Source organism: Macaca thibetana, chromosome 20 (genome assembly GCF_024542745.1).
Source record: "Macaca thibetana thibetana isolate TM-01 chromosome 20, ASM2454274v1, whole genome shotgun sequence".
Classification (NCBI taxonomy): Eukaryota; Metazoa; Chordata; class Mammalia; order Primates; family Cercopithecidae; genus Macaca; species Macaca thibetana.
The window spans coordinates 35,242,616-35,265,173 of NC_065597.1; the positions used below are offsets into that span (position 1 = coordinate 35,242,616).

The 22,558-nt window shown below is 50.7% G+C and overlaps 5 protein-coding genes across 6 annotated transcripts in view; all 5 read right to left on the reverse strand.

Moving 5' to 3' along the window:
- Positions 1 to 721: 721 nt before the first annotated feature.
- On the reverse strand, positions 722 to 2,930 carry LOC126943927 (metallothionein-1A-like). Of its 2 annotated transcripts, XM_050773172.1 has the most exons (3): positions 2,050 to 2,184; positions 1,471 to 1,536; positions 730 to 936 (listed from the first exon to the last, which is right to left on the reverse strand). In XM_050773172.1, exons 1-3 carry the CDS (start codon positions 2,075 to 2,077, stop codon positions 851 to 853), a joined length of 180 nt encoding a protein of 59 aa, XP_050629129.1. In that variant the 5' UTR covers positions 2,078 to 2,184; the 3' UTR covers positions 730 to 850. The 2 variants fall into 2 exon arrangements, 1 of the variants encoding a protein (XP_050629129.1); XR_007721886.1 differs by lacking the exon at positions 1,471 to 1,536 and having other exon boundaries at positions 722 to 936; positions 2,050 to 2,930.
- A 411-nt stretch (positions 2,931 to 3,341) lies between these two features.
- Positions 3,342 to 4,712, reverse strand: LOC126943922 (metallothionein-1E-like). Its single transcript, XM_050773168.1, has 3 exons — positions 4,590 to 4,712; positions 3,933 to 3,998; positions 3,342 to 3,587 (listed from the first exon to the last, which is right to left on the reverse strand). The coding sequence occupies exons 1-3, from the start codon at positions 4,615 to 4,617 to the stop codon at positions 3,496 to 3,498; spliced, it is 186 nt and encodes a 61-aa protein (XP_050629125.1). The 5' UTR covers positions 4,618 to 4,712; the 3' UTR covers positions 3,342 to 3,495.
- Positions 4,713 to 10,042: 5,330 nt separating this feature from the next.
- On the reverse strand, positions 10,043 to 11,218 carry LOC126943923 (metallothionein-1E-like). Its single transcript, XM_050773169.1, has 3 exons — positions 11,173 to 11,218; positions 10,525 to 10,590; positions 10,043 to 10,176 (listed from the first exon to the last, which is right to left on the reverse strand). Exons 1-3 carry the CDS (start codon positions 11,198 to 11,200, stop codon positions 10,085 to 10,087), a joined length of 186 nt encoding a protein of 61 aa, XP_050629126.1. The 5' UTR covers positions 11,201 to 11,218; the 3' UTR covers positions 10,043 to 10,084.
- Positions 11,219 to 15,418: 4,200 nt separating this feature from the next.
- Positions 15,419 to 22,558, reverse strand: part of LOC126943915 (metallothionein-1F) — a 110,393-nt gene continuing 103,253 nt past the window's right edge. The window contains exons 2-4 of the mRNA XM_050773161.1: positions 17,893 to 17,989; positions 17,238 to 17,303; positions 15,419 to 16,891 (exon numbers count right to left, since the gene is read on the reverse strand). Coding sequence (XP_050629118.1) covers positions 16,800 to 16,891; positions 17,238 to 17,303; positions 17,893 to 17,920 — 186 coding nt within the window. The 5' untranslated portion in view covers positions 17,921 to 17,989 and the 3' untranslated portion in view covers positions 15,419 to 16,799. The remainder of the gene's footprint in view (positions 16,892 to 17,237; positions 17,304 to 17,892; positions 17,990 to 22,558) is intronic.
- LOC126943908 (metallothionein-1E) overlaps positions 22,183 to 22,558 on the reverse strand; it is a 339,166-nt gene continuing 338,790 nt past the window's right edge. Inside the window, exon 4 of the mRNA XM_050773151.1 lies at positions 22,183 to 22,419. Coding sequence (XP_050629108.1) covers positions 22,328 to 22,419 — 92 coding nt within the window. The 3' untranslated portion in view covers positions 22,183 to 22,327. The remainder of the gene's footprint in view (positions 22,420 to 22,558) is intronic.

Below are 22,558 nucleotides of genomic sequence, written 5' to 3' on the forward strand. Positions count from 1 at the left end.
ATGCTTCCATATGAGGATGGAGACATACGTGATCAGCTCCAATCATGTTAAATGTGGCACAGGGACTTCTCCATTCCTCATGTTTATTCTCAGGTTTCCCTGACCAAGTTCAGTTCCTCAGCAGATTTTAGGCTTGAAAGTGACCACAGTGGGTGGATTCCAATGCCTGAGTTGCTTGAATCCTACACGGGGCTTCTCACACTCCATGGCGAAGAGACAGTTTTCATTTTCTATCCATCCCAGATGTAAACCTTTGTAAATAAAGTAATATTAATTATGAAGATAATGAAACACAAAATATAGAACCCACTTGTTACATGTTACATCAAAAAAAACTCAATAAATACAGAAATAACAGAAAAATGGAAGATTTACAAACTCTGCACATACGTTCATGGATGATTTGCATTGCAGACTGGAAACAGCAGACTGGCCCCACTGTGGACCACACACCTTCAGCAGCACAGGCCAGGACATTCTCATGAGGAACCATCAGGTTTGGCCTAGCCAGCATCACAGACAGCACACTCAGGACACTCGCTGAATCCTGAGAGCTCCCTGTTGGAACTTGGCTCTGAATCTTTGGAAATTCCTCCCAAGTTCAGGCTGAGTTTGTTCCTCTTTCAAGTTCCATTCCTTGACTACTTCAAACCAGCATATTCCCAGCAAGATGTATTTCCAAGGCACACAAAGAAAACCAGAGCCAGCATTAAGTCAACAATTTTATTATCATTCACATATTTCATAAAAAAACAATACAGTAAATGGGTCAGGGTTGTATGGAAAAAATTCCATGTTTGTGCAGGTCGCTCTTTCTACATCTTCCAGCAGGGCCTTCCCGACATCAGTCTCAGCAGCTGCACTTCTCTGATGCCCCTTTACAGACACAGCCCTGGGCACACCTGGCACAGCTCACGGGGCAGCAGGAGCAGCGGCCTGGGGAAGAAGAGAGAATGAGAGGTCAGACCAGACTTGACCAGGGAATTCCCTGCCTTCAAACAGGCCTGGCTCAAGCTCTGTCCCCAGCCCCAGAGGACACTTAGTTCAGGATGGCATGCACTGTTGGAGATGGGCGATAAGTGGCGGATCTTTCGAGTGAGGGTCTTCTGTGAAGAGCTTCTTATCCACATCTGAGCCCCAGACCTGGCAGAAGGCTGGAGAGGCAGTGACTGGGGTTATCAAGGGCAAAGGAAGGCTGGCTCCCCAGAACCATACACTTAGGTGAGGAAAGTCTATAGGTGTCATGTCTGTGCTTGGCAGGCTGGTGCACTCTCTTGGCCTTAGTTTGTCTATTTTAAGAATGAAATTTGGGAATCAATCATGTCTAAAGATCTGGCTCTGATCCTGAATCAGTTGTTGGGGAAGGGGAGATGGGAAATTGACCGCTGGCCTACTCCTGCCTGCTGAGCTCTGGGTTCCTGCCTCTGACTTGGCTCAGCCCCAGATTCCTGGACATGGCCCCGCACTCACTCTTCTTGCAGGAGGTGCATTTGCACTTCTTGCACTTGCAGGAGCCAGAGCAGGTGCAGGAGCCACCTGCAAGGAAGAGGAAAAAAGTAGTGAATTTGATGCAGAAGATAACAGCAGTTGGTCAACAAATGCTCCCAACTGAGTGCATTGCCAGGCTGGATAGATAGATAGCTCCTGTCCAACTCAGGGCACCATGAAGCCTGACCTTACTTCTATCCCTAGAGGTTAGGATGGGCTTTATGTCCTTAATCCTGAAAAGGCAACAACCCCTGACTAACCCCTGTCTCCCATCCACCCCAGGAACGGCACAGTGTACTGGGGCTCAGCCTAGCAGCCCCCGACTACCTGGGTGACATGGAGCAGGAGAATTATGAGCCTGAGTCCTCTTGCCTCTGTAATGGGAGGTATTAGAATAGGAATGTTCTAGGGGTGATGAAGGCGCTGAGAGGAAAAGCACTAGATCAATGAAATAAATGGCTCCACTTAGCTAGAACTCAAAAAACACCTTTATTCTTAGGGACGTCTATCCTGTATTGGGGAAATAGGTACCCTAAGAACCAGAAAGCCAGTATCCCTTACCAGTGGCACAGGAGCAGTTGGGGTCCATTTCGAGCCGCAGTGAGGCTGGAGAGCCCAAGAAGTTGAGAGGCTATAAGGCGCATGTGCAAGGCGTGATGAGGCCCCCACAGTCAGCGACTGCTTTTATATTCAGGGAAAGAGGGCCGGGCGCAAAGGCCCCGCCTCGCGCTTGCACCGGCCCTGCTAAGTCCGCCCCGCCAGCGGTCCTGGGCTGGGCTGTGCGCAGCATAAGGGCCAGGCGCGCAGTTCCCTGAGTTCTGCTCGGTGCGGACCGCGGGACCACCCCAACGCTTTGGCGCCCGCTCACGCGGCAATGGCTGTCCGCCCGGGGTACGCGGCGTCCCCGAGGTCCTGGCTACCTTTCCCAGTTTCCCCGTGGTTGCCTTTAACTCTAGTCCCCGTGCATTCCAGGAACCCAGCCTTAGCGTCTAGGTAGTCTCCACCGCACCCCTCACACCGTTTTCAGCTATGCCTGTCCCGAAGTCTGTGCAGCCACAGCCTCATGCTCCGGTCCCGGAATTGGCTGAGTGCGGAGCCGGGATCGTGAGGTAGAGAGCGAGCTGTGTGCAGAGCACCCGCCACCAATGTGACTTTCGTTTCTCTTCGCCTTCGCCTTGCCTGTACCTGTCCACACCTAGGTTCCTGGGACCCGCTCCTCCGTACAGAGCAACAAGTGGAATACGGGTCGGCCTTTCTCTCCGGTCCACTCGCCTCGCCTGAGAGGATGTGGGGCACGGTGCCTGACTCTTTTAAACAGCCAGGTCTAGAGTGACCTACTAGAGTGAGAGATCACTCTTCACCATGGCATGGCACCAAGCCATTCTTTAGGGATCTGTCCTCATGACCCCAAAAGCTCCCACCAGGCTCCACCTGCAATATTGGAAGTCAGATTTCAACATGAGATTTGGCAGTGACAAGACACCCAAATCATAGCACCCTTGTAGGATTCAAGGATCTGAGGTGTTGAGTGCCAGCACTGTAGCCACTTTTAAGCCTCAAATCCAATGTGGATCTGAGGTTGGGCAGGAAAATCAGAAAATAAAAATGAAGGATGCAGTTTCTGTGCTACATTTGGCATGAGACTGGAAGCGATCGTGTATGGTCCCCACCCATATTGTGTGCACAGTGCAATCCAATTTTACAGAAGTGTGAACTCAGTGAAGTAACCTGGCTGGCCTGAAAGTCTTCACAATGTTAGTGGCTCACATTTCCATCCAGAGCCTGGTATCTAAACTCGCGGTTTAACCCCCTCCCGGTACCATTTTTTCCGAAACACACAAAGAAGACCAGAGTAAGATTCAAGTCAAAATTCTTTCATTGCCATTCACATATTTAGTATAAAAAGAAATGCAGAAAATGGCTCAGGGTTATATTTAAAACAACAAAAACCTCCAGGTTGTGCAGGTCTGCTCCCTATTTACATCTGGGAGCAGAGCTGTCCCCACATCAGGCACAGCAGCTGCACTTCTCCGACGTCCCTTTGCAGACACAGCCCTGGGCACACTTGGCACAGCCCATGGGGCAGCAGGAGCAGCAGCCTGGGGAAGAAGGGGAGAGTGAGAGGTGGCAGTAGACTGGACCAGGCACCTCCCTGCCCCAATAGCAAGCCTGGCTCGAGCTCAGACGCCAGACCCAGAGGATGCTTTTTTTGTCTGGCACAGCTCTGTTCTGAAACCATGGGGGTACAGTTGGGGTTTGTGTCCCAAGAGAAAAATGCTTCCCTGCCCCATCTGAACTCAGGACAGAAAGCCTGGAGAGGGAATGAAACGGCAACAAGGGCAAAGAAATCCCAGTTCCCCAGAAGGATGCACTCACTGTCAGCCTTGGGTTCCCTCCCAACCTTAGCCACAGCCCCAGATTCCTGAAGATGGCCCTGCACTCACTCTTCTTGCAGGAGGTGCATTTACACTCTTTGCACTTGCAGGAGCCAGCGCAGGCGCAGGAGACACCTGCAAGGAAGAGAAAAACGCAGTGGGCAGTAAGTGAGATGCAGAAGGTGCAGCAGTAGATCAATGAGTCTCCAGTGGCCCCTCGTCTGTGCAAGGCCAGCCCTCAGAGTTCCTTCCCCACTCAGGACAGAGGAACAGAAGTCCCATGCCCTCCTCCCTCACGCTGGGAAGGGCAAGCACCCTCCTGTTTCACCCCACCAGGAAGCTCCCAGCTGCACACCCCACCCAGGAATACTGAGATTGCGAGCCACAACCTTCTGTCCCAGAATCCTGAAGACTCTATGCGTCTAGCCCCCTCTCCACCCTGATTGCTCAGAGCCTGGAGAACACTGGGCTCTGAGCCAGCAGGACCCTGACCAACTAGATGACATGGAACAGGACTGCCCTGCGCCTCAGTATCCTTAACTCTGACTTAGAGGCCCAGGGAGGAGGGCAGTGCTCTCAGGGGCGTGATCAGGTAGAAAGCACCTAAGGAAGTAAAGGAGCCCCCTTCGGCTCCGAACCTAAAATGAGACCTCCTCAAACCCAGAGACCCTCTGCACTGGGGTTGGAAAATAGGAAACCCAGGGCGCAGAGTCGGGCTTCTCTTACCAGTGGCGCAGGAGCAGTTGGGGTCCATTTCGAGCCGCGGTAAGGCTGGTGATCTCAAGCGAGAAATGTAGAGACAGCAAGGCGCACGTGGACGGCGAGGTGGAGCGCCACAGCCTGCTGCTGCTTTTATGCTCACGGGAGGGGGCCGGGTGCAGAGGCCCTGTCCCGCGCTTGCACCCGCCCCCCTGGGTTCGCGCCGCCCGCGGTCCTGGGCTGGGCTGTGCGCAGCAGTAGGGCCGGGGGCACCATCCCTGGAGCTCCGCTGGGACGCGCGTCGGGACCGCCCCTTTGTCCCGCGTTCGCACGGGAGGCGCTGTGCGTCCGGCGGTACGGGGTGTCCCGGAGGTCCTGGCCGCCTTTCTCAGTTTCCGCGAATTTGCCTTCTACCCTCCTCCCCGCGCTTTCCGGGACCCCAGCTTTGGCGTTGCGGGCGTCTCCACCCCACCCCTCGCCCCGCCGTTTTCAGCTGGGCCTGTCCCGGAGTCCTGGTGCCGCCCTCCTGCTCCAGTCCCGGTACTGGCTGAGTAAGGAGCGGGGAGTTGGCGGTAGCGAGGGAGTTGTGTGTAGAGCACCCGCCACCGAAGTGGCTTTCTTTTCTCCTCGCCTCCCGCCTTGCCTCTCCCTTTCCACACCGCGGTCCCTCGGACCCGCTCCTCCGTACACAGCAACACGGGGAACACGGGTCGGCCTCTATCTCTCCCGTCCATTCTCCTCGCCTGAGAGGATGTGGGGGCACATTTGCCCAGGTCCTCCTTTGCAGATAAGTTCCATGCTCCCCACAGCCTAGCCGGCCACCCCCACAGCCGGCTGGCAGTTCTGGACATGTGGGATGTCCCCAAAGAGAGATGACTTCAGATGACATGCAGACCCTGATTTAAATTAAAAAGTAAGATGGGGAAGGTGGCAGGAAGCTGTAGTGGCAGCTGCTTAGGAGGCTGAGGCCGGAGGATCACCTGAGCCCAGGAGTTCGAGTCCAGCCTAGTCCACACAGGGAGTCAATGTCTCTAAAATAATAAAATTAAAAAGCAAGACATCCAGTTATTTCTCTTCAGTATAACTGACTATTGCATGACATTGAGTCTACACCAGTCCCTTTCTAATCACTTTCATTCTTTGACTCCTCACAGCAATCCTAAAGGAAAATACTAGTTATGAATCCGTTTTGCTAATCACAGGACTACAAAGGAAATGTCCAAGTACCTGACTGGTCGTCACAGAGGTAAACTGTTGTGCACTGATTTAAATCCAGCCAGCCTCTTAAAGGAAAGTGACTATGATCTAGTATTCCTTTGGCCCAGGTATGTGGTCAACACTTCTCTATTGCTGGAAATCTTCTAAACAACAGGGACAGGCACCTTGGCCCCCACCTGTAATCCCAGCCCTTAGGAAGGCCGAGGCGGATGAATCACCTGAGATCAGGAGTTCGAGACCAGCCTGGCTAACATGGCGAAACCCTGTCTCCACTAAAAATACAAAAATTATCCTGGCATGGTAGCGGTCGCCTGTAATCCCAGCTACTGGGGAGGCTTAGGCAGGAAAATCGCTTCAACCTGGGAGGCAGAAGTGGCAGGTTGGGCCATTGTACTCCAGCTGGCTGACAGGGGTAAAACTCTATTTCAAAAACAAACAAACAAAAAAACAAACCAAAAACCCTCAAATAAACAACAGGAAGCTACCAGCTTTACGAAGGACAGTGGCAAAAGCTATCCATAAGTGTAACACGCACACACTTACACATACACGCACAATAATTTGGGGCTGTCTTCCATGTGTGAGACAAGATCGAATTTCATTTTCTCAGGTTGAAAATAATTTGCTTTTCATAAAAATATATTTAATAAGTATTGATCATTTCAACGTAAAGTATTAACTAAAAGATGGTGCAGGTGGTAACAGAAATGGCCGTCATTCTTCTGTATCTGACATGAAGCAAGAATCTTCCTCATGGCTTTATAACCCTAGTGTTGATTACAATTTTATGGGAACACTGAATGGCTCTCTTTAGACCACAGGACGTGCTGGTGTGGTAGATGAGGGTACACAGCTGAGCACCTCCAGAACTTTGTGTGCAAATAAATATCCCCTATGCTCCATAAAATGAACAAAAAAAGCAATAGCTAATATTGTAGACCACCCACCCCTTGTACCATTCTAAGTTCCTTATATGTATTAAATCCTTTAATCCTATAAGCCAGAGGTTAGTCTTATACCCCTTGTACAGTGGAGACTGAACCACAGAGAGGTTGTGCCATGCAACTAAAGGTAACAGAGGTGGGATTTGCACTTATCCATGCTGATGGCAGCATCATACACTCACCCACCACCCTCTGCAAGTCACATGAAAGGTAAGGACACTGAAAATCTAGCACAGAGACAGCAATAGGAAGTGCACTCTGTGGACAGTCATGCACAGCTCTGTGGCCTCTCTGGGCTTCATTTCTCATCTGTCAAGCCAAGAGCAACATTCATCCATCCCAAAGAGTCTTTGTATCTTTGAACTGAGATAGGTCAGATTTAGGCATCATAATCTACCAGCTGTGGCCAGGGCCACAGATCAGGTGTAGCATAGGTTCATTCATCCCTTCATTTCTGAGCTATATGACATTTGATATGTTACTTCACTAATCTGGAAGACAACATAAGCACTCCAGGCCCTGCATATTTGCTGTCCCAGTCTTGAGGCCTGTGGCTGTCGTTCCTGAGGTCATGTGATCAGATGATATGAAGGATGGAAACGGATTTTATGTCTGCTCAAAGGTGGGGGCAGCATCTTATTGAAAAGCATTTTCTGTAGAAGGTCATCCACACTCCTCCTGGCAGGGTCAGCTTGGTTGCAATTCCATTCCCAGCATCCAATCCACACCAATGCTTTCAAACCCATAAGGTTTCTCTTAGCTTTGGGATTTAACAGGATTCATTTTCCAAAAAAACCAGTGTATAGAGAATGATCATAACTGTTATTTATTTTATTTATTTATTTATTTATTTATTTTTTTTGAGACGGAGTCTCACACTGTTGCCCAGGCTGGAGTGCAGTGGTGCGATCTCGGCTCACTGCAAGCTCCGCCTCCCGGGTTCCCGCCATTCTCCTGCCTCAGCCTCCTGAGTAGCTGGGACTACAGGCGCCCGCCATCGCGCCCGGCTAATTTTTTTTTGTATTTTTAGTAGAGACGGGGTTTCACTGTGGTCTCGATCTCCCGACCTTGTGATCCGCCCGCCTCGGCCTCCCAAAGTGCTGGGATTACAGGCTTGAGCCACCGCGCCCGGCCCATAACTGTTATTATTTATTAAACCCTAGCCAGGGGCCAGACCATGTTGTCATTTAATCGCTGCTTTGAGATATAATCTGGTTTCTACAAATAAGGATCTGGAGGTTCAGAGAGTTTCAGTGTTGCACTCAGGCCACACAGCCAGTACATAGTGAGGTGGGCTATGAACCAGGACTGCCTGACACCAAAACCTGTGCCCTAGGCGCAGGCCGCCTTCTGAAGTCTCCTCTTCACAGGGAAGCAGTGGGCAAGCGTGCTCCTGACCTCCAGGACAGAAGGATCATCTTCCTTTTTGATTGAATATCAAATAGCATTTCCTCCACATAGCCAGGGGAACTCATCATTGGTTTTAATTACAAGTCAGCCAGGGCCTTACTCCTTCCTACTGAGCACCACTGCTTCCTCCAAACTGCAGAATCCGCCGTCATTCCTGCATGGGCGGGCATGAAGTATTCCATGTGGAACCCATGATCACACACACTTCATTTTGCCAGGGACATGCCGGGCATGTCCTTCCATATTCCCAGTCACTTTACTGGTTGGAAGTAGTCAAGGGCTGAAATTTGAAAGAAGGGCAAATTCAGCCTGAGTTTGGGAGGAATTTCCAAAGATTCAGAGCCCAGTCACAACAGGGAGCTCTCAGGGGTCAGTGAGTGTCTTGTCAGTGACACTGGGCAGACCAAGCCAGATGGTTCCTTGTGGGGATGTGCTGGGCAGTGCCGCTCAAGGTGTGAGAGCCACACACTGGGGCCAGTTTGCTGTTTCCTTTCTTTTCTTGTTTTGGGACGAGTCTCAGTTGCCCAGGCTGGACTGTAGTGGCACAATCGTGGTGCACCACAACCTCTGCCTCCGGGGTTCAAGCAACTCTTATGCCTCAGCCTCCCAAGTGGCTGGGATTACAGACGCATGCCGTCATGACCGATTTATTTTTTGTATTTTTAGTAGAGATGATGTTTCATCATGTTGCCCAGACTGGTCTTCAACTGCTAGTCTCAAGTTATCCACCCATCTTGGCCTCCCAAAGTGCTGGGTTTATAGGCCTGAGCCACTACACCTGGTCTAGTGTGCTGTTTCTGGTCTGCAATGCACATCATCATATGTTCAAAGTTTGTACATCTTTCATTTTCTTATTATTTCTTTATGGATTTATTGAATTTTTTCCCATTGGATCTAAAAAATGCATTTTGTTTTTGGTGTTTTATTTCATTATCTCCATAGTCGATACTATTACATTTACCAAGGTTTAAGTCTATGATGGATAGGAAATAAAAACTGTCCTTCACTAAAGTGTTTGAAAAGCCCCATTGTGCTAGCCTGTTTGCATTGCTCTAATGGAATCCCTGAGACTAGGTAATTTATAAAGAAAAGAAGTTTGTTTTGATTTCTGCTTCTGCAGGCTGTGCAGAGTGTGGTGCAGGCATCTGCTTCTGATGAGGGCCGCAGGAAGCCTGCAATCCTGGCAGAAGACCAAGGGGGAGCAAGTACATCACATGGAGAGACAGGAAGAAAGAGGGAGCAGGGGACAGTGCCTGGCTCTTTTAAACAGCCAGCTCTGGAGTGACCTACCAGAGTAAGAGATCACACTTCAGATGGCACCAAGCCATTCTTTAGGGATCTGTCCTCATGACCCCAAAAGCTCCCACTTGGCCTCACCTGCAATATTGGAAGTCACATTTCAACATGAGATTTGGCAGTGACAAAACATGCAAATCAGAGCACCGTTGAAGGATTCAAGGAACTGAGGAGTTGAGTACCAGCACTGTAGCCACTTTTAAGCCTCAAATCCAATGTGAATCTGAGGTTGGGCAGGAAAATCAGAAAATAAAAATGAGGGATGCAGTTTCTGTGCTACATTTGGCATGAGACTGGAAGCGATCGTGTATGGTCCCCACCCATATTGTGTGCACAGTGCAATCCCATTTTACAGAAGTGTGAACTCAGTGAAGTAATCTGGCTGGGCTGAAGGTGTTCACATTATTAGTGGCTCACATTTCCATCCAGAGCCTGCTATCTAAACTCGTGGTTTAACCCCCACCCCAGTCCATTTTTTCCAAGACACACAAAGAAGACTAGAGTAAGATTCAAGTCAAAATCCTTTTATTGCCATTCACATATTTAATATAAAAAGAAATAAAGAAAATGGCTCAGGGTTATATTAAAAACGACAAAAACTTCCAGGTTATTCAGGTTGCTCTATTTACATCTGGGAGCAGAGCTGTCCCCACATCAGGCACAGCAGCTGCACTTCTCCGACGTCCCTTTGCAGACACAGCCCTGGGCACACTTGGCACAGCCCACGGGGCAGCAGGAGCAGCAGCCTGGGGAAGAAGGGGAGAGTGAGAGGTGGCAGTAGACTGGACCAGGCACCTCCCTGCCCCAATAGCAAGCCTGGCTCGAGCTCAGACGCCAGACCCAGAGGATGCTTTTTTCGTGTGGCACAGCTCTGTTCTGAAACCACAGATGGTACAGTTGGGGTTTTTGTCCCAAGAGAAAAATGCTTCCCTGCCCCATCTGAACTCCGGGCAGAAAGCATGGAGAGGGAATGACATGGCCAACAGGGGCAAAAGGAAGCCCAGTTCCCCAGAAGGATGCACTCAGGGCCAGCCTTGAGTTCCCTCCCAAACTTAGCCACAGCCCCAGATTCCTGGAGATGGCCCCGCACTCACTCTTCTTGCAGGAGGTGCATTTGCACTCTTTGCACTTGCAGGAGCCGGCGCAGGTGCAGGAGATACCTGCGAGGAAGAGAAAAAGGCAGTGAGTGAGATACAGAAGGTACAGCAGTGGGTCAGTGAGTCTCCAGTGCCCCCTCCTCTGTGCAGGGCCAGCCCTCAGAGCTCCTTTCCCACTCAGGACAGAGGAACAGAACCCCATGTCCTCTCCACTCACGCTGGGAAGGGCAAGCACCCTCCTGTTTCACCCCACCAGGAAGGTCCCAGCTGCACACCCCACCGAGGAATACTGAGACTGCGAGCCACAACCTTCTGTCCTGAACCCTGAAGACTCAGTGTCTCTAGCCCCCCATCCACCCTGATTGCTGAGAGCCTGGAGGAGAACACTGGGGCCCAGACAGCAGGACCCTGACCAACTGGGTGATGTGGAGCAGGACTGCCTTGTGCCTCAGTATCCTTAACTCTGACTTACAGGTCCAGCGGGGAGGGCAGTGCTCTCAGGTGCGTGATCAGCAAGAACGCACCTAAGGAAGTAAAGTCCCCTTCTGCTCAGAACTTAAAAATGCGACCTCCTAAAACCCAGAGACCTTCGGTACTGGGGCTGGGAAACGGGAATCCCAGGACACAGAATAGGGCTTCTCTTACCAGTGGCGCAGGAGCAGTTGGGGTCCATTTCGAGCGACGGTAAGGCTGGAGATCTCAAGCGACAAACGAGCAGACGGCCAGGCGCTGGTGAACGGCGTGGTGGAGCCCCACAGCCTGCGGCAGCTTTTATGTTCACGCTAGGGGGCCGGGCGCAGAAGCCCTGCCCCTTGCTTGCACCCGCCCCGCTGTGTTTGTGCCGCCCGCAATCCTGGGCTGGGCTGTGCGCAGCAGAAGGGCCGGGGGCACTACCCACTGAGCTCTGCTCGGGGCGCGCCGCGGGACCGCCCCTTGGGCGTCGGTTCGCGCAGGAGGGGCTGTGCACCCGGCTGTGCGCGGTGTCCCCGAGGTCCTGGGCGCCTTTCCCAGTTTCTCCCAAGTTGCCTTCCACCCTCCTCCCCGCGCGTTCCGGGACCCCAGCTTTGGCGTCGCGGGCGTCTCCACCCCACCCCTCGCCCCGCCGTTTTCAGATGGGCCTGTCCCGGAGTCCGGGTGCAGCCCTCCTGCTCCCGTCCCCGGATCGGCTGAGTGCGGAGCGGGGAGCGGGCCGTAGCGAGCGAGTTGTGTGCAGAGCACCCGCCACCGATGTGGCTTTCGTTTCTCCTCGTCCCCCGCCTTGCCTGTCCCTGTCTACACTGCGGTCCCTCGGACCCCCTCCTCCATACACAGCAACACGGGGAACACGGGTTGGCCTCTCTCTCCCGTCCATTCTCCTCGCCTGAGAGGATGTGGGGGCACATTTATCCAGGTCCTCCTTTGCAGATAAGTCTCCATGCTCCCCACAGCCTAATGGGCCACCCCCACTGCCAACTGGCAGTTCTGGACATGTGGGATGTCCCCAAAGAGAGATGACTTCAGATGATATGCAGACCCTTCTTTAAATTAAAAAGCAAGATGAGGAAGGTGGCAGGAAGCTGTAGTGGCAGCTACTTAGGAGGTTGAGGCGGGAGGATCACCTGAGCCCAGGAGTTCCAGTCCTGCCTAGTCCACATAGAGAGTCAACGTCTCTAAAAAAATAAAATTAAAAAGCAAGACATCCAGTTATTTCTCTTCAGCATACCTGACTGTTGCATAACATTGCGTCTATTCTATTCCCTTTTAATCTCTTTGATTCTTTGAATCCTCACAGCAATCCTAAAGGGAAATACTAGTTATGAACCCGTTTTGCTAATCCTGGGACTAAAAGGAAATGTCCAAGTAACTGACTGATCGTCACAGAGGTAAACAGTTGTGCACTGATTTAAATCCAGCCAGCCTCTTAAAGGAAAGTGTCCATGATCAAGCCTTCCTTTGGCCCAGGTATCTGGTCAACACTTCTCTATTGCTGGAAATGTTCTAAACAACAGGGGCCGGCCCGGCCGCTCACACCTGTAATCCCAGCACTTAGGAAGGCCGAGGCGGATGAATCAACTGAGGTCAGGAGTGGGAGAAACCCTGTCTCCACTAAAAATACAAAAATTATCCTGGCGTGCTGGTGGTTGCCTGTAATCCCAGCTGCTCAGGAGGTTGAGGCAGGAAAATCACTTGAACCCGGGAGGCAGAGGTGGCAGCTTGGGCCATTGCACTCCAGCTGGGCGAAGAAGGTGTGGTCCGTCTCAAAAAATAGAGGAAAAAAAAAAAAAAAACCAAATAAACAACAGGAAGCTACCAGCTCTATGATGGACAGTGGCAAAAGCGATCCATAAGTGTAATACACACACACACACACACACACATTAATTTGGGGCTATCTTCCATGTGTGGGACAAGATTGATTTTCACTTTCTCTGATGGAAAAGAGTTTGATTTTCATAAAAATACGTTTATGAAAGTATTAACCACTTCAGTGTAAAATATCAACTAACACATGGTGCAGGTGGTAACGGAAAGGGCAGTCATTCTTCTGTATCTGACATGAAGCACAGAGTCTTGCTCATAGCTTTATAACCCTAGTGTTGATTACAATTTTGTGGGAACACTGAATGGCTCTCTCTGGACCACAGGACATGTGCTCATGTGGTAGATGAGAATAACAGGATACACAGCTGAGCACTCCAGGTCTCTGTGTGCAAATAAATAAATAAATATCTCATATGCTCCATAAAATGATTTCAAAAAAAGCAATAGCTAATATTGTAGAGCACCCACCCCTCACACCATTCTAAGTTGCTTATAGGTACTAAATCCTTTAATCCTATAAGCCAGAAGTTAGTATTATGCCCCTTGTACAGTGAGGAGACTGAGTCATAAACAGGTTGTGTCATGCAGCTAAAAGTAACAGAGGTGGGATTTGCACCCATGCATGATGACCGCAGCATCATACTCGCCCATCACCCTCTGCCACCAAGTTACATGAATGATAAGGACAGGGAAAACCTAGCACAGAAACAGCAGTAGGAAGTGCATTCTGTGGACAGTCATGCACAGCTCTGTGGCCTCTCTGGGCTTCACTTCTCATCTGTCAAGCCAAGAGCAACGTTCCTCCATCCCGAAGAGCCTTGGTATCTTTGAACTGAGATAGGCAAAATTTAGCATCCAGTGGCATCATAATCTACCAGCTGTGGCCAGGACCACAGGCCAGGTGTAGCATAGGTTCATTCATCCCTTCATTTCTGAGCTATATGACATTTGATATGTTACTTAACTAATCTGGAAGACAACATAAGCACTCCAGGCCCTGCATATTTGCTGTCCCAGTCTTGAGGCCTGTGGCTGTCGTTCCTGAGGTCATGTGATCAGATGATATGAAGGATGGAAACGGATTTTATGTCTGCTCAAAGGTGGGGGCAGCATCTTATTGAAAAGCATTTTCTGGCCGGGCGCAGTGGCTCAAGCCTGTAATCCCAGCACTTTGGGAGGCCGAGGCGGGTGGATCACGAGGTCAGGAGATCGAGACTATCCTGGCTAACATGGTGAAACCCCGTCTCTACTAAAAATACAAAAAACTAGCCGGGCGTGGTGGCGGGCGCCTGTAGTCTCAGCTACTTGGGAGGCTGAGGCGGGAGAATGGCGTGAACCCGGGAGGCGGAGCTTGCAGTGAGCCGAGATCACGCCACTGCACTCCAGCCTGGGAGACACAGCGAGACTCCGTCTCAAAAAAAAAAAAAAAAAAAAAAAAAAAAAAAAAAAAAGAAAAGCATTTTCTGTAGAAGGTCATCCACACTCCTCCTGGCAGGGTCAGCTTGGTTGCAATTCCATTCCCAGCATCCAATCCACACCAATGCTTTCAAACCCATAAGGTTTCTCTTAGCTTTGGGATTTAACAGGATTCATTTTCCAAAAAAACCAGTGTATAGAGAATGATCATAACTGCTATTATTTATTAAACCCTAGCCAGGGGCCAGACCATGTTGTCATTTAATCGCTGCTTTGAGATATAATCTGGTTTCTACAAATAAGGAACTGGAGGTTCAGAGAGTTTCAGTGTTGCACTCAGGCCACACAGCCAGTACATGGTGAGGTAGGCTGTGAACCAGGACTGCCTGACACCAAAACCTGTGCCCTAGGCGCAGGCTGCCTTCTGAAGTCTCCTCTTCACAGGGAAGCAGTGGGCAAGCGTGCTCCTGACCTCTAGGCCAGGAGGATCATCTTCCTCTTTGAGTGAATGTCAAATAGCGTTCCCTCCACATAGCCAGGGGAACTGATTGTTGGCTTTAATTATAAGTCAGCCAGGGCCTCACTCTTTCCTAAGGAGCACCACTGCATCCTCCAAACTGCAGAATCCGCCGTCATTCCTGCATGGGCAGACGCGAAGTATTTCATGTGGAACCCATGATCACACACACTTCATTTTGCCAGGAACATGCTGTGCATGTCCTTCCATATTCCCAGTCACTTTACTGGTTGGAAGTAGTCAAGGGCTGAAATTTGAAAGAAGGACAAATTCAGCCTGAGTTTGGGAGGAATTTCCAAAGATTCAGAGCCAAGCCACAACAGGGAGTCTGTTGTCCAGGCTGGAGTCCAGTGTCGCAATCTTGGCTCACTGCAAACACTGCCTCCGGCGTTCAAGTGACTTTTCTGCCTCAGCCTCCCGAGTATCTGGGATTACATGCAATCATGCCCAATTAATTTTTGTATTTTTAGTAGAGATGAGGTTTCATCATGTTGGCCAGGGTGGTCTTGAACTCCTGGCCTCAAGTATTACGCCCACCATGGCCTCCCAAAGTGCTGGGATTAGAGGCCTGAGCCACCACAACTGGTCTAGTTTGCTATTTCTGGTCTGCAATGAACGTCATCATATGTTCAAAGTTTGTACATCTTTCATTTCCTGTTATTTATTGATTGATTTTTTTTTTTTTTTTTTTTGAGACGGAGTCTCGTTCTGTCGCCCAGAGTGCAGTGGTGTGATCTTGGCTCACCGCAAACTCTGCCTCCCTGGATCACGCCATTCTCCTGCCTCAGCCTCCTGAGTAGCTGGGACTACAGGCGCCTGCCACCACATGAGGCTAATTTTTTTGTATTTTTAGTAGAGACGGGGTTTCACCATGTTAGCCAGGATGGTCTGGATCTCCTGACCTCATAATCTGCCCACCTCAGCCTCCCAAAGTGCTGGGATTACAGGTGTGAGCAACCACACCCGGCTATTTATTGAATTATTTCTCATTGAATCTGAAAAATGACTTTTGTATTTTATGTTGTATTTCATTATCTCCATAATCAATACTATTACACTTACCAAGGTTTAAGCCTGTGATAGATAGGAAATAAAAACTGTCCCTTCACCACAGTGTTTGAAAAGCCCCATTGGGTTAGCCTGTTTGCGTCGTTATAAGGGAATCCCTGAGACTAGGTAATTTACAAAGGAAAGTTTGTTATGACTTCCGCTTCTGCAGGCTGTGCATAAGTGTGCTACAGGCATCTGCCTTTGGTGAGGGCTGCAGGAAGCCTGCAATCCTGGTCGAAGACCAAGGGAGAACAGGCACAACACGTGGGGAGACAGGGAACAAGAGAGAAAAGGGGACGGTGTCTGACTCTTAAACAGCCAGCTCTTCCTACCAGAGGAAGAACTCACTCTTCACCATGGGATGGCACCAAGCCATTCTTTAGGGATCTGTCCTCATGACCCTGAAACCTCCCACTAGATCCCATCTCCAATATCGGAGGACACATTTCAACGTGAGATTTGGTACTGACAAAACATCCAAATCATGGCACCCACGTAGGATTCAAGGAACTGAGGAGCTGGGTTCCAGCACTGTACTACTTTTAAGCCTAAAATCCAATTTGGATCTGAAGTTGGGCAAGAAAATCAGAATATAAAAATGATGAATGAAGTTTCTGTGCCACATTGACATGAGACAGGAAGCGATCATGTATGACTCCCACCCATATGGTGTGCACAGTGTAATACCATTTTATAAAAGTGTAAACTCAGTAGCTGGCCTGAAGGTGTTCACATTGTTGGTGGCTCCCATTTCCATCCAGAGCCTGGTCTCTAAACTCCTGGTTTAACACCCAACCCAGCCCATTTTTTCCAAGGTGCACAAAGAAGACCAGAGTAAGATTCAAGTCAAAATTCTTTTATGACAATAAAACAATCACATATTTAATATAAAAAGATTTGCAGAAAATGGCTCAGGGTTGTATTAAAAAAAAAAATCCAGGTTGTGCAGGTTGCTGTATTTACATCTGGGAGCAGAGCTGTCCCCACATCAGGCACAGCAGCTGCACTTCTCCGACGCCCCTTTGCAGACACAGCCCTGGGCACACTTGGCACAGCCCACGGGGCAGCAGGAGCAGCAGCCTGGGGAAGAAGGGGAGAGTGAGAGTGGCAGTAGACTGGACCAGCCGCCTCCCTGTTCCAATAGCAAGCCTGGCTCGAGCTCAGACGCCAGATCCAGAGGACGCTTTTTTTGTCTGGCACAGCTATGTTCTGAAACCATAGGGGGTACAGTTGAGGTTTGTGTCCCAAGAGAAACACGTTTCCCTGCTCCATCTGAACTCAGGGCAGAAAGCCTAGAGAGGGAATGACATGGCCAACAGGAGCAAAGAAATCCCAGTTCCCCAGAAGGATGCACTCACGGTCAGCCTTGGGTTCCCTCCCAACCTTAGCCACAGCCCCAGATTCCTGGAGATGGCCCCGCACTCACTCTTCTTGCAGGAGGTGCATTTGCACTCTTTGCACTTGCAGGAGCCGGCGCACGTGCAGGAGACACCTGCAAGGAAGAGAAAAAGGCAGTGGGCAGTGAGTGAGATGCAGAAGGTACAGCAGCGGGTCAATGAGTCTCCAGTGCCCTCTCCTCTGTGCAGGGCCAGCCCTCAGAGCTCCTTTCCCACTCAGGACAGAGGAACAGAAGCCGCATGTCCTCTCCACTCACGCTGGGAAGGGCAAGTACCTTCCTGTTTACCCCACCAGTAAGCTCCCAGGTGCAAACCCAACCCAGGAATACTGAGATTGCGAGCTAGAACCTTTTGTCCTGAACCCTGAAGACTCAATATCTCCAGCCCCCCATCCACCCTGATTGCTCGTAGCCTGGCAGAGCACTGGAGCCCAGCCAGCAGGACCCTGACCAACTGGGTGATGTGGGGCAGTTCAGCCTTGAGCCTCAGTATCCTTAAGTCTGAGGTAGAGGCCCAGGGAGGAGGGCAGTGCTCTCAGGGGCATGATCAGGAAGAAAGCACCTAACGAAGTAAAGGAGTCCTCTTCCGCTCAGAAGTTAAAGTGCGACCTCCTAAAACCCAGAGATCCTCTGTACTGGAGCTGGGAAATGGGGATCCCAGGACGCAGAGACGCGCTTCCTTTACCAGCGGTGCAGGAGCAGTTGGGGTCCATTTCGAGCCAAGGAGATGCTGGAGCTCCCACCAAAGACTCGAACAGGAGGTCAGGCAGCTGGAATGCGCGCTGGAACCCTGCAGCCGGCTGCTCCTCTTTTAGACCGAGGTGGGGCCGGGTGCAGAGGTCCCGCCCCGCGCTTGCTCCCGCCCCTCTGAGTGCGCGCTGCCCACGTTCCCGGGCTGGGCTGTGCGCAGCAAAAGAGCCGGGCGCACCATACCCTGAGCTCTGCGCTGTGCTCAGCGCGGGACCGCCCCCTTTTTTCGGCAGCTCGCGCGGGAAAGGGCTGTGCGGCTGGCTTCCCAGAGGTCCACGCCGGCTTCCCAGTTTCCCTGCGGTTGTTTACCAGCTTTCTCCCCGCGTGTTCCGGGACCCCAGCCTTGGCGTCGCTGTCTTCACTCCACCCCTCCCACCGTTTTCAGCTGGGCCTGTCCCAGAGCCCGTGTGCAGCCCTCTTGCTCCGGTCCCGGGATCGGCTGAGTGACGAGCGGGGCGCGTGCGGTAGCGAGCGAGTTGTGTGCAGAGCACCCGCCACCAATGTGGCTTTCGTTTCTCCTCGTCCCCCGCCTTGCCTGTCCCTGTCTACACTGCGGTCCCTCGGACCCCCTCCTCCGTACACAGCAACACGGGGAACACGGGTCGGCCTCTCTCTCCCGTCCATTCTCCTCGCCTGAGAGGATGTGTGGGCACATTTGTCCAGGTCCTCGTTTGCAGATAAGTCTCCATGCTCCCCACAGCCTAACGGGCCACCACAGTACCGCCTGGCAGTTCTGGACATGTGGGATGTCCCCAAAGAGAGATGACTTCAGATGATATGCAGACCGTGCTTTACATTAAAAAGCAAGATGGGTGATGTGGCAAGAAGCTGTAGTCCCAGCTACTTAGGAGGCTGAGGTGGCAGGATCACTTGAGCCCAGTAGTTCGAGTCCAGCCTGGACAACATAGAGAGTCAACGTCTTTAAAAAAATACAATTAAAGGCCGGGCGCGGTGGCTCACGCCTGTAATCCTGGCGCTTTGGGAGGCCGAGACGGGCGGATCACGAGGTCAGGAGATCGAGACCATCCTGGCTAACACGGTGAAACGCCGTCTCTACTAAAAATACAAGAAAATTAGCCGGGCGAGGTGGCGGGCGCCTGTAGTCCCAGCTACTCGGGAGGCTGAGGCAGGAGAATGGCATGAACCCGGGGGAGCGGAGCTTGCAGTGAGCCGAGATCGCGCCACTGCACTCCAGCCTGGGGCACAGAGCAAGACTCCGCGTCAAAAAAAAAAAAAAAAAAAAAAAAAAAAAAAAAAAAAAAAAATTAAAAAGCAAGAGATACAGTTATTTCTCTTCAGTATAGCTGACTATTGCATAACGTAGAGTCTATACCAGTCCCTTTTTAATCTCTTTCATTCTTTGAATCCTCACAGCAATACTAAATGGAAATACTATCTATGAACCCGTTTTGCTAATCACAGGACTACAAAGAAAAGAGTCCAAGTAACTGGCTGGTCTTCACAGAGATAAAAAGCTGTGCACTGATTTAAATCCAGCCAGCCTCTTAAAGGAAAGTGTCCATGATAAAGCCTTCCTTTGGCTCAGGTATATCATCAACACTTTTGTACTGCTGGAAATCTTTTAAACAATAGGGGCTGGGCAAGGTGCCTCACACCAGTAATCCGGGCACTTAGGAAGGCTGTGGCAGATGGATCACCTGAGGTGAGGTGTTCCAGACTAGCCTGGCTAACATGGTGAATCCCCGTCTCCACTAAAAATACAAAAATTGGCTGGGCATGGTGGCAGTCTCCTGTAATCCCAGCTCCTTGGGAGGCTAGACAGGAGAATCACTTGAACCTTGGAGGCAGAGGTTGCAGATTGCGCCATTGCACTCCAGCTGGGTGGCAAGTGCAAAATTCTGTCTCAAAAACAAAAACAACCAAAAAATCCCCAAATAAGCAACAGGAAGCTACCAGCTCTACCACGATTGCAAAAGCAATCCGTAAGTGTAATACATACACACATATTAATTTGGGGCTATCTTCCATGTGTGGCACAAGATTGATTTTCATTTTTTTCTGGCGGAAAAGAGTTTGCTCTTCATAAAAGTACGTGTAAGAAAATAATCATTTCTGTATAAAATATTAACTAAAAGATGGTGCAAGTAGTAACAGAAAGGGCATTCTTCTGTATCCGACATGAAATTTGAAAGAAGGGCAGGCCGGGCGCGGTGGCACAAGCCTGTAATCCCAGCACTTTGGGAGGCCGAGGCGGGTGGATCACGAGGTCAGGAGATCGAGACTATCCTGGCTAACATGGTGAAACCCTGTCTCTACTAAAAATACAAAAAACTAGCCGGGTGTGGTGGCGGGCGCCTGTAGTCTCAGCTACTTGGGAGGCTGAGGCGGGAGAATGGCGTGAACCCAGGAGGCGGAGCTTGCAGTGAGCCGAGATCACACCACTGCACTCCAGCCTGGGAGACACAGCGAGACTCTGTCTCAAAAAAAAAAAAAAAAAAAAGAAAGAAAGAAGGGCAAATTCAGCCTGAGTTTGGGAGGAATTTCCAAAGATTCAGAGCCCAGTCACAACAGGGAGCTCTCAGGGGTCAGCGAGTGTCCTGTCAGTGACACTGGGCAGACCAAGCCTGATGGTTCCTTGTGGGGATGTGCTGGGCAGTGCTGCTCAGTGGGCAGTGCTCACTGGGGCCATTTTGCTGTTTCCTTTCTTTTCTTTTTTTGAGACAGCATCTCAGTTGCCCAGGCTGGAGTGCGGTGGTGCAGTCTTGGCTCATGGCAACCTCTGCCTCGGAGGTTCAAGCGATTCTCATAAGCTTCTGCAGGCTGTGCAGAGTGTGGTGCTGGCATCTGCCTCTGGTGAGGGTCGCAGGAAGCCTACATTCCTGGCAGAAGGCCAACAAGGATGAGGCACATCTGGTGGAGAGACAAGAAAAAAGAGAGAAAAAGGGAGGGTGTCTGGCTCTTTTAAACAGCCAGCTCAGGAGTGAAATACCGGAGGAAGAACTCACACTTCACCATGGGATGGCACCAAGCCATTCTTTAGGGATCTGTCCTCATGACCCCAAAACCTTCCACTAGGTCCCACCTCCAATATTGCAGGTCACATTTTGACATGAGATTTGGCAGTAACGAAACATCCAAATCATAGCACCCATGTAGGATTCGAGGAACTGGGGAGTTGGGTTCCAGCACTGTAGCCACTTTTTTTTTGAGATGGAGTCTCTCCCTGTTGCCCTCATTTTCCGCCCTGTGCAATGGTGGATTTCGGCTCACTGCAACCTCTGTCTCCCAGGTTCAAGCGATTCTCCTGCCTCAGCCTCCCCAGTAGCTGGGATTATAGCTACGTGCCATCACGTGCAGCTAATTTTTTATATCTTTAGTGGAGACAGGGTTTCACCATGTTGGCCAGGCTGGTCTCAAACCCCTGACCTCGTGATCCGCCCACCTGGCCTCCCAAAGTGCTGGGATTATAGTAGCCACTTTTTTTGGTTTTTTTGAGATGGAGTCTCTCTCTGTTGCCCAGGCTGGAGTGCAGTGGCACGATCTGGGCTCGCTGCAAGCTCCGCCTGCCATGTTCACGCCAGTCTCCTGCCTCAGCCTCCTTAGTAGTGGGACTACAGGCGCCCGCAACCATGCCCGGCTAATTTTTTGTATTTTTTTTTAGTAGAGACGGGTTTTCACCCTGTTAGCCAGGATGGTCTCGATTTCCTGACCTCATGATCCGCCCACCTAGCCTCCCAAAGTGCTGGGATTTCAGGCGTGAGCCACCGCGCCCGGCCTGTAGCCATTTTTTTTTTTTTTTTTTTTTTTTTTTTGAGACGGAGTCTCGCTCTGTAGTCCAGGCTGGAGTGCATTGGCGCGATCTCGGCTCACTGCAAGCTCCGCCTCCCGAGTTCACGCCATTCTCCTGCCTCAGCCTCCTGAGTACCGGCGCCCGGCCTGTAGCCACTTTTAAGCCTAAAATCCAATGTGGATCTGAAGTTGAGCAGGAAAATCAGAAAATAAAAGTGAGGAATGAAGTTTCTGTGCCACACTTGACATGAGAGTGGAAGTGATCATATATACCCCCTCTACCCCCACCAAAATGGTGTGCACAGTGCAATGCCATTTTACAGAAGTGTGAACTCAGTGAGGTAACCTGGCTGGCCTGAAAGTGTTAACATTGTTAGTGACTCACATTTCCATCCAGAGCCTGGTCTCTAAACTCCTGGTTCAACCCCCACCCAGTCCATTTTTTCCAAGACACACAAAGAACAGAATAAGATTCAAGTCAAAATTCTTTTATGACAATAAAACAATCACATATTTAATATAAAAAGAAATGCAGAAAATGGCTCAGGGTTGTATTAAAAAAAAAAATCCAGGTTGTGCAGGTTGCTGTATTTACATCTGGGAGCAGAGCTGTCCCCACATCAGGCACAGCAGCTGCACTTCTCCGACGCCCCTTTGCAGACACAGCCCTGGGCACACTTGGCACAGCCCACGGGGCAGCAGGAGCAGCAGCCTGGGGAAGAAGGGGAGAGTGAGAGGTGGCAGTAGACTGGACCAGGCACCTCCCTGTCCCAATAGCAAACCTGGCTCGAGCTCAGACGCCAGACCCAGAGGATGCTTTTTTTGTCTGGCACAGCTCTGTTCTGAAACCA

Coding starts and splice junctions, on each gene's coding strand:
- LOC126943927 (XM_050773172.1), bottom strand. CDS start 2,077: ATGGACCCCAACTGCTCCTGTGCCACTG. Junction 1,537..2,049: donor CAACTGCTCCTGTGCCACTG/GTAAGGGATACT, acceptor TCTTCCTTGCAG/GTGGCTCCTGCACCTGCTCT. Junction 937..1,470: donor ATGCACCTCCTGCAAGAAGA/GTGAGTGCGGGG, acceptor CTTCTTCCCCAG/GCCGCTGCTCCTGCTGCCCC.
- LOC126943922 (XM_050773168.1), bottom strand. CDS start 4,617: ATGGACCCCAACTGCTCCTGCGCCACTG. Junction 3,999..4,589: donor CAACTGCTCCTGCGCCACTG/GTAAGAGAAGCC, acceptor TCTTCCTTGCAG/GTGTCTCCTGCGCCTGCGCT. Junction 3,588..3,932: donor ATGCACCTCCTGCAAGAAGA/GTGAGTGCAGGG, acceptor CTTCTTCCCCAG/GCTGCTGCTCCTGCTGCCCC.
- LOC126943923 (XM_050773169.1), bottom strand. CDS start 11,200: ATGGACCCCAACTGCTCCTGCGCCACTG. Junction 10,591..11,172: donor CAACTGCTCCTGCGCCACTG/GTAAGAGAAGCC, acceptor TCTTCCTCGCAG/GTATCTCCTGCACCTGCGCC. Junction 10,177..10,524: donor ATGCACCTCCTGCAAGAAGA/GTGAGTGCGGGG, acceptor CTTCTTCCCCAG/GCTGCTGCTCCTGCTGCCCC.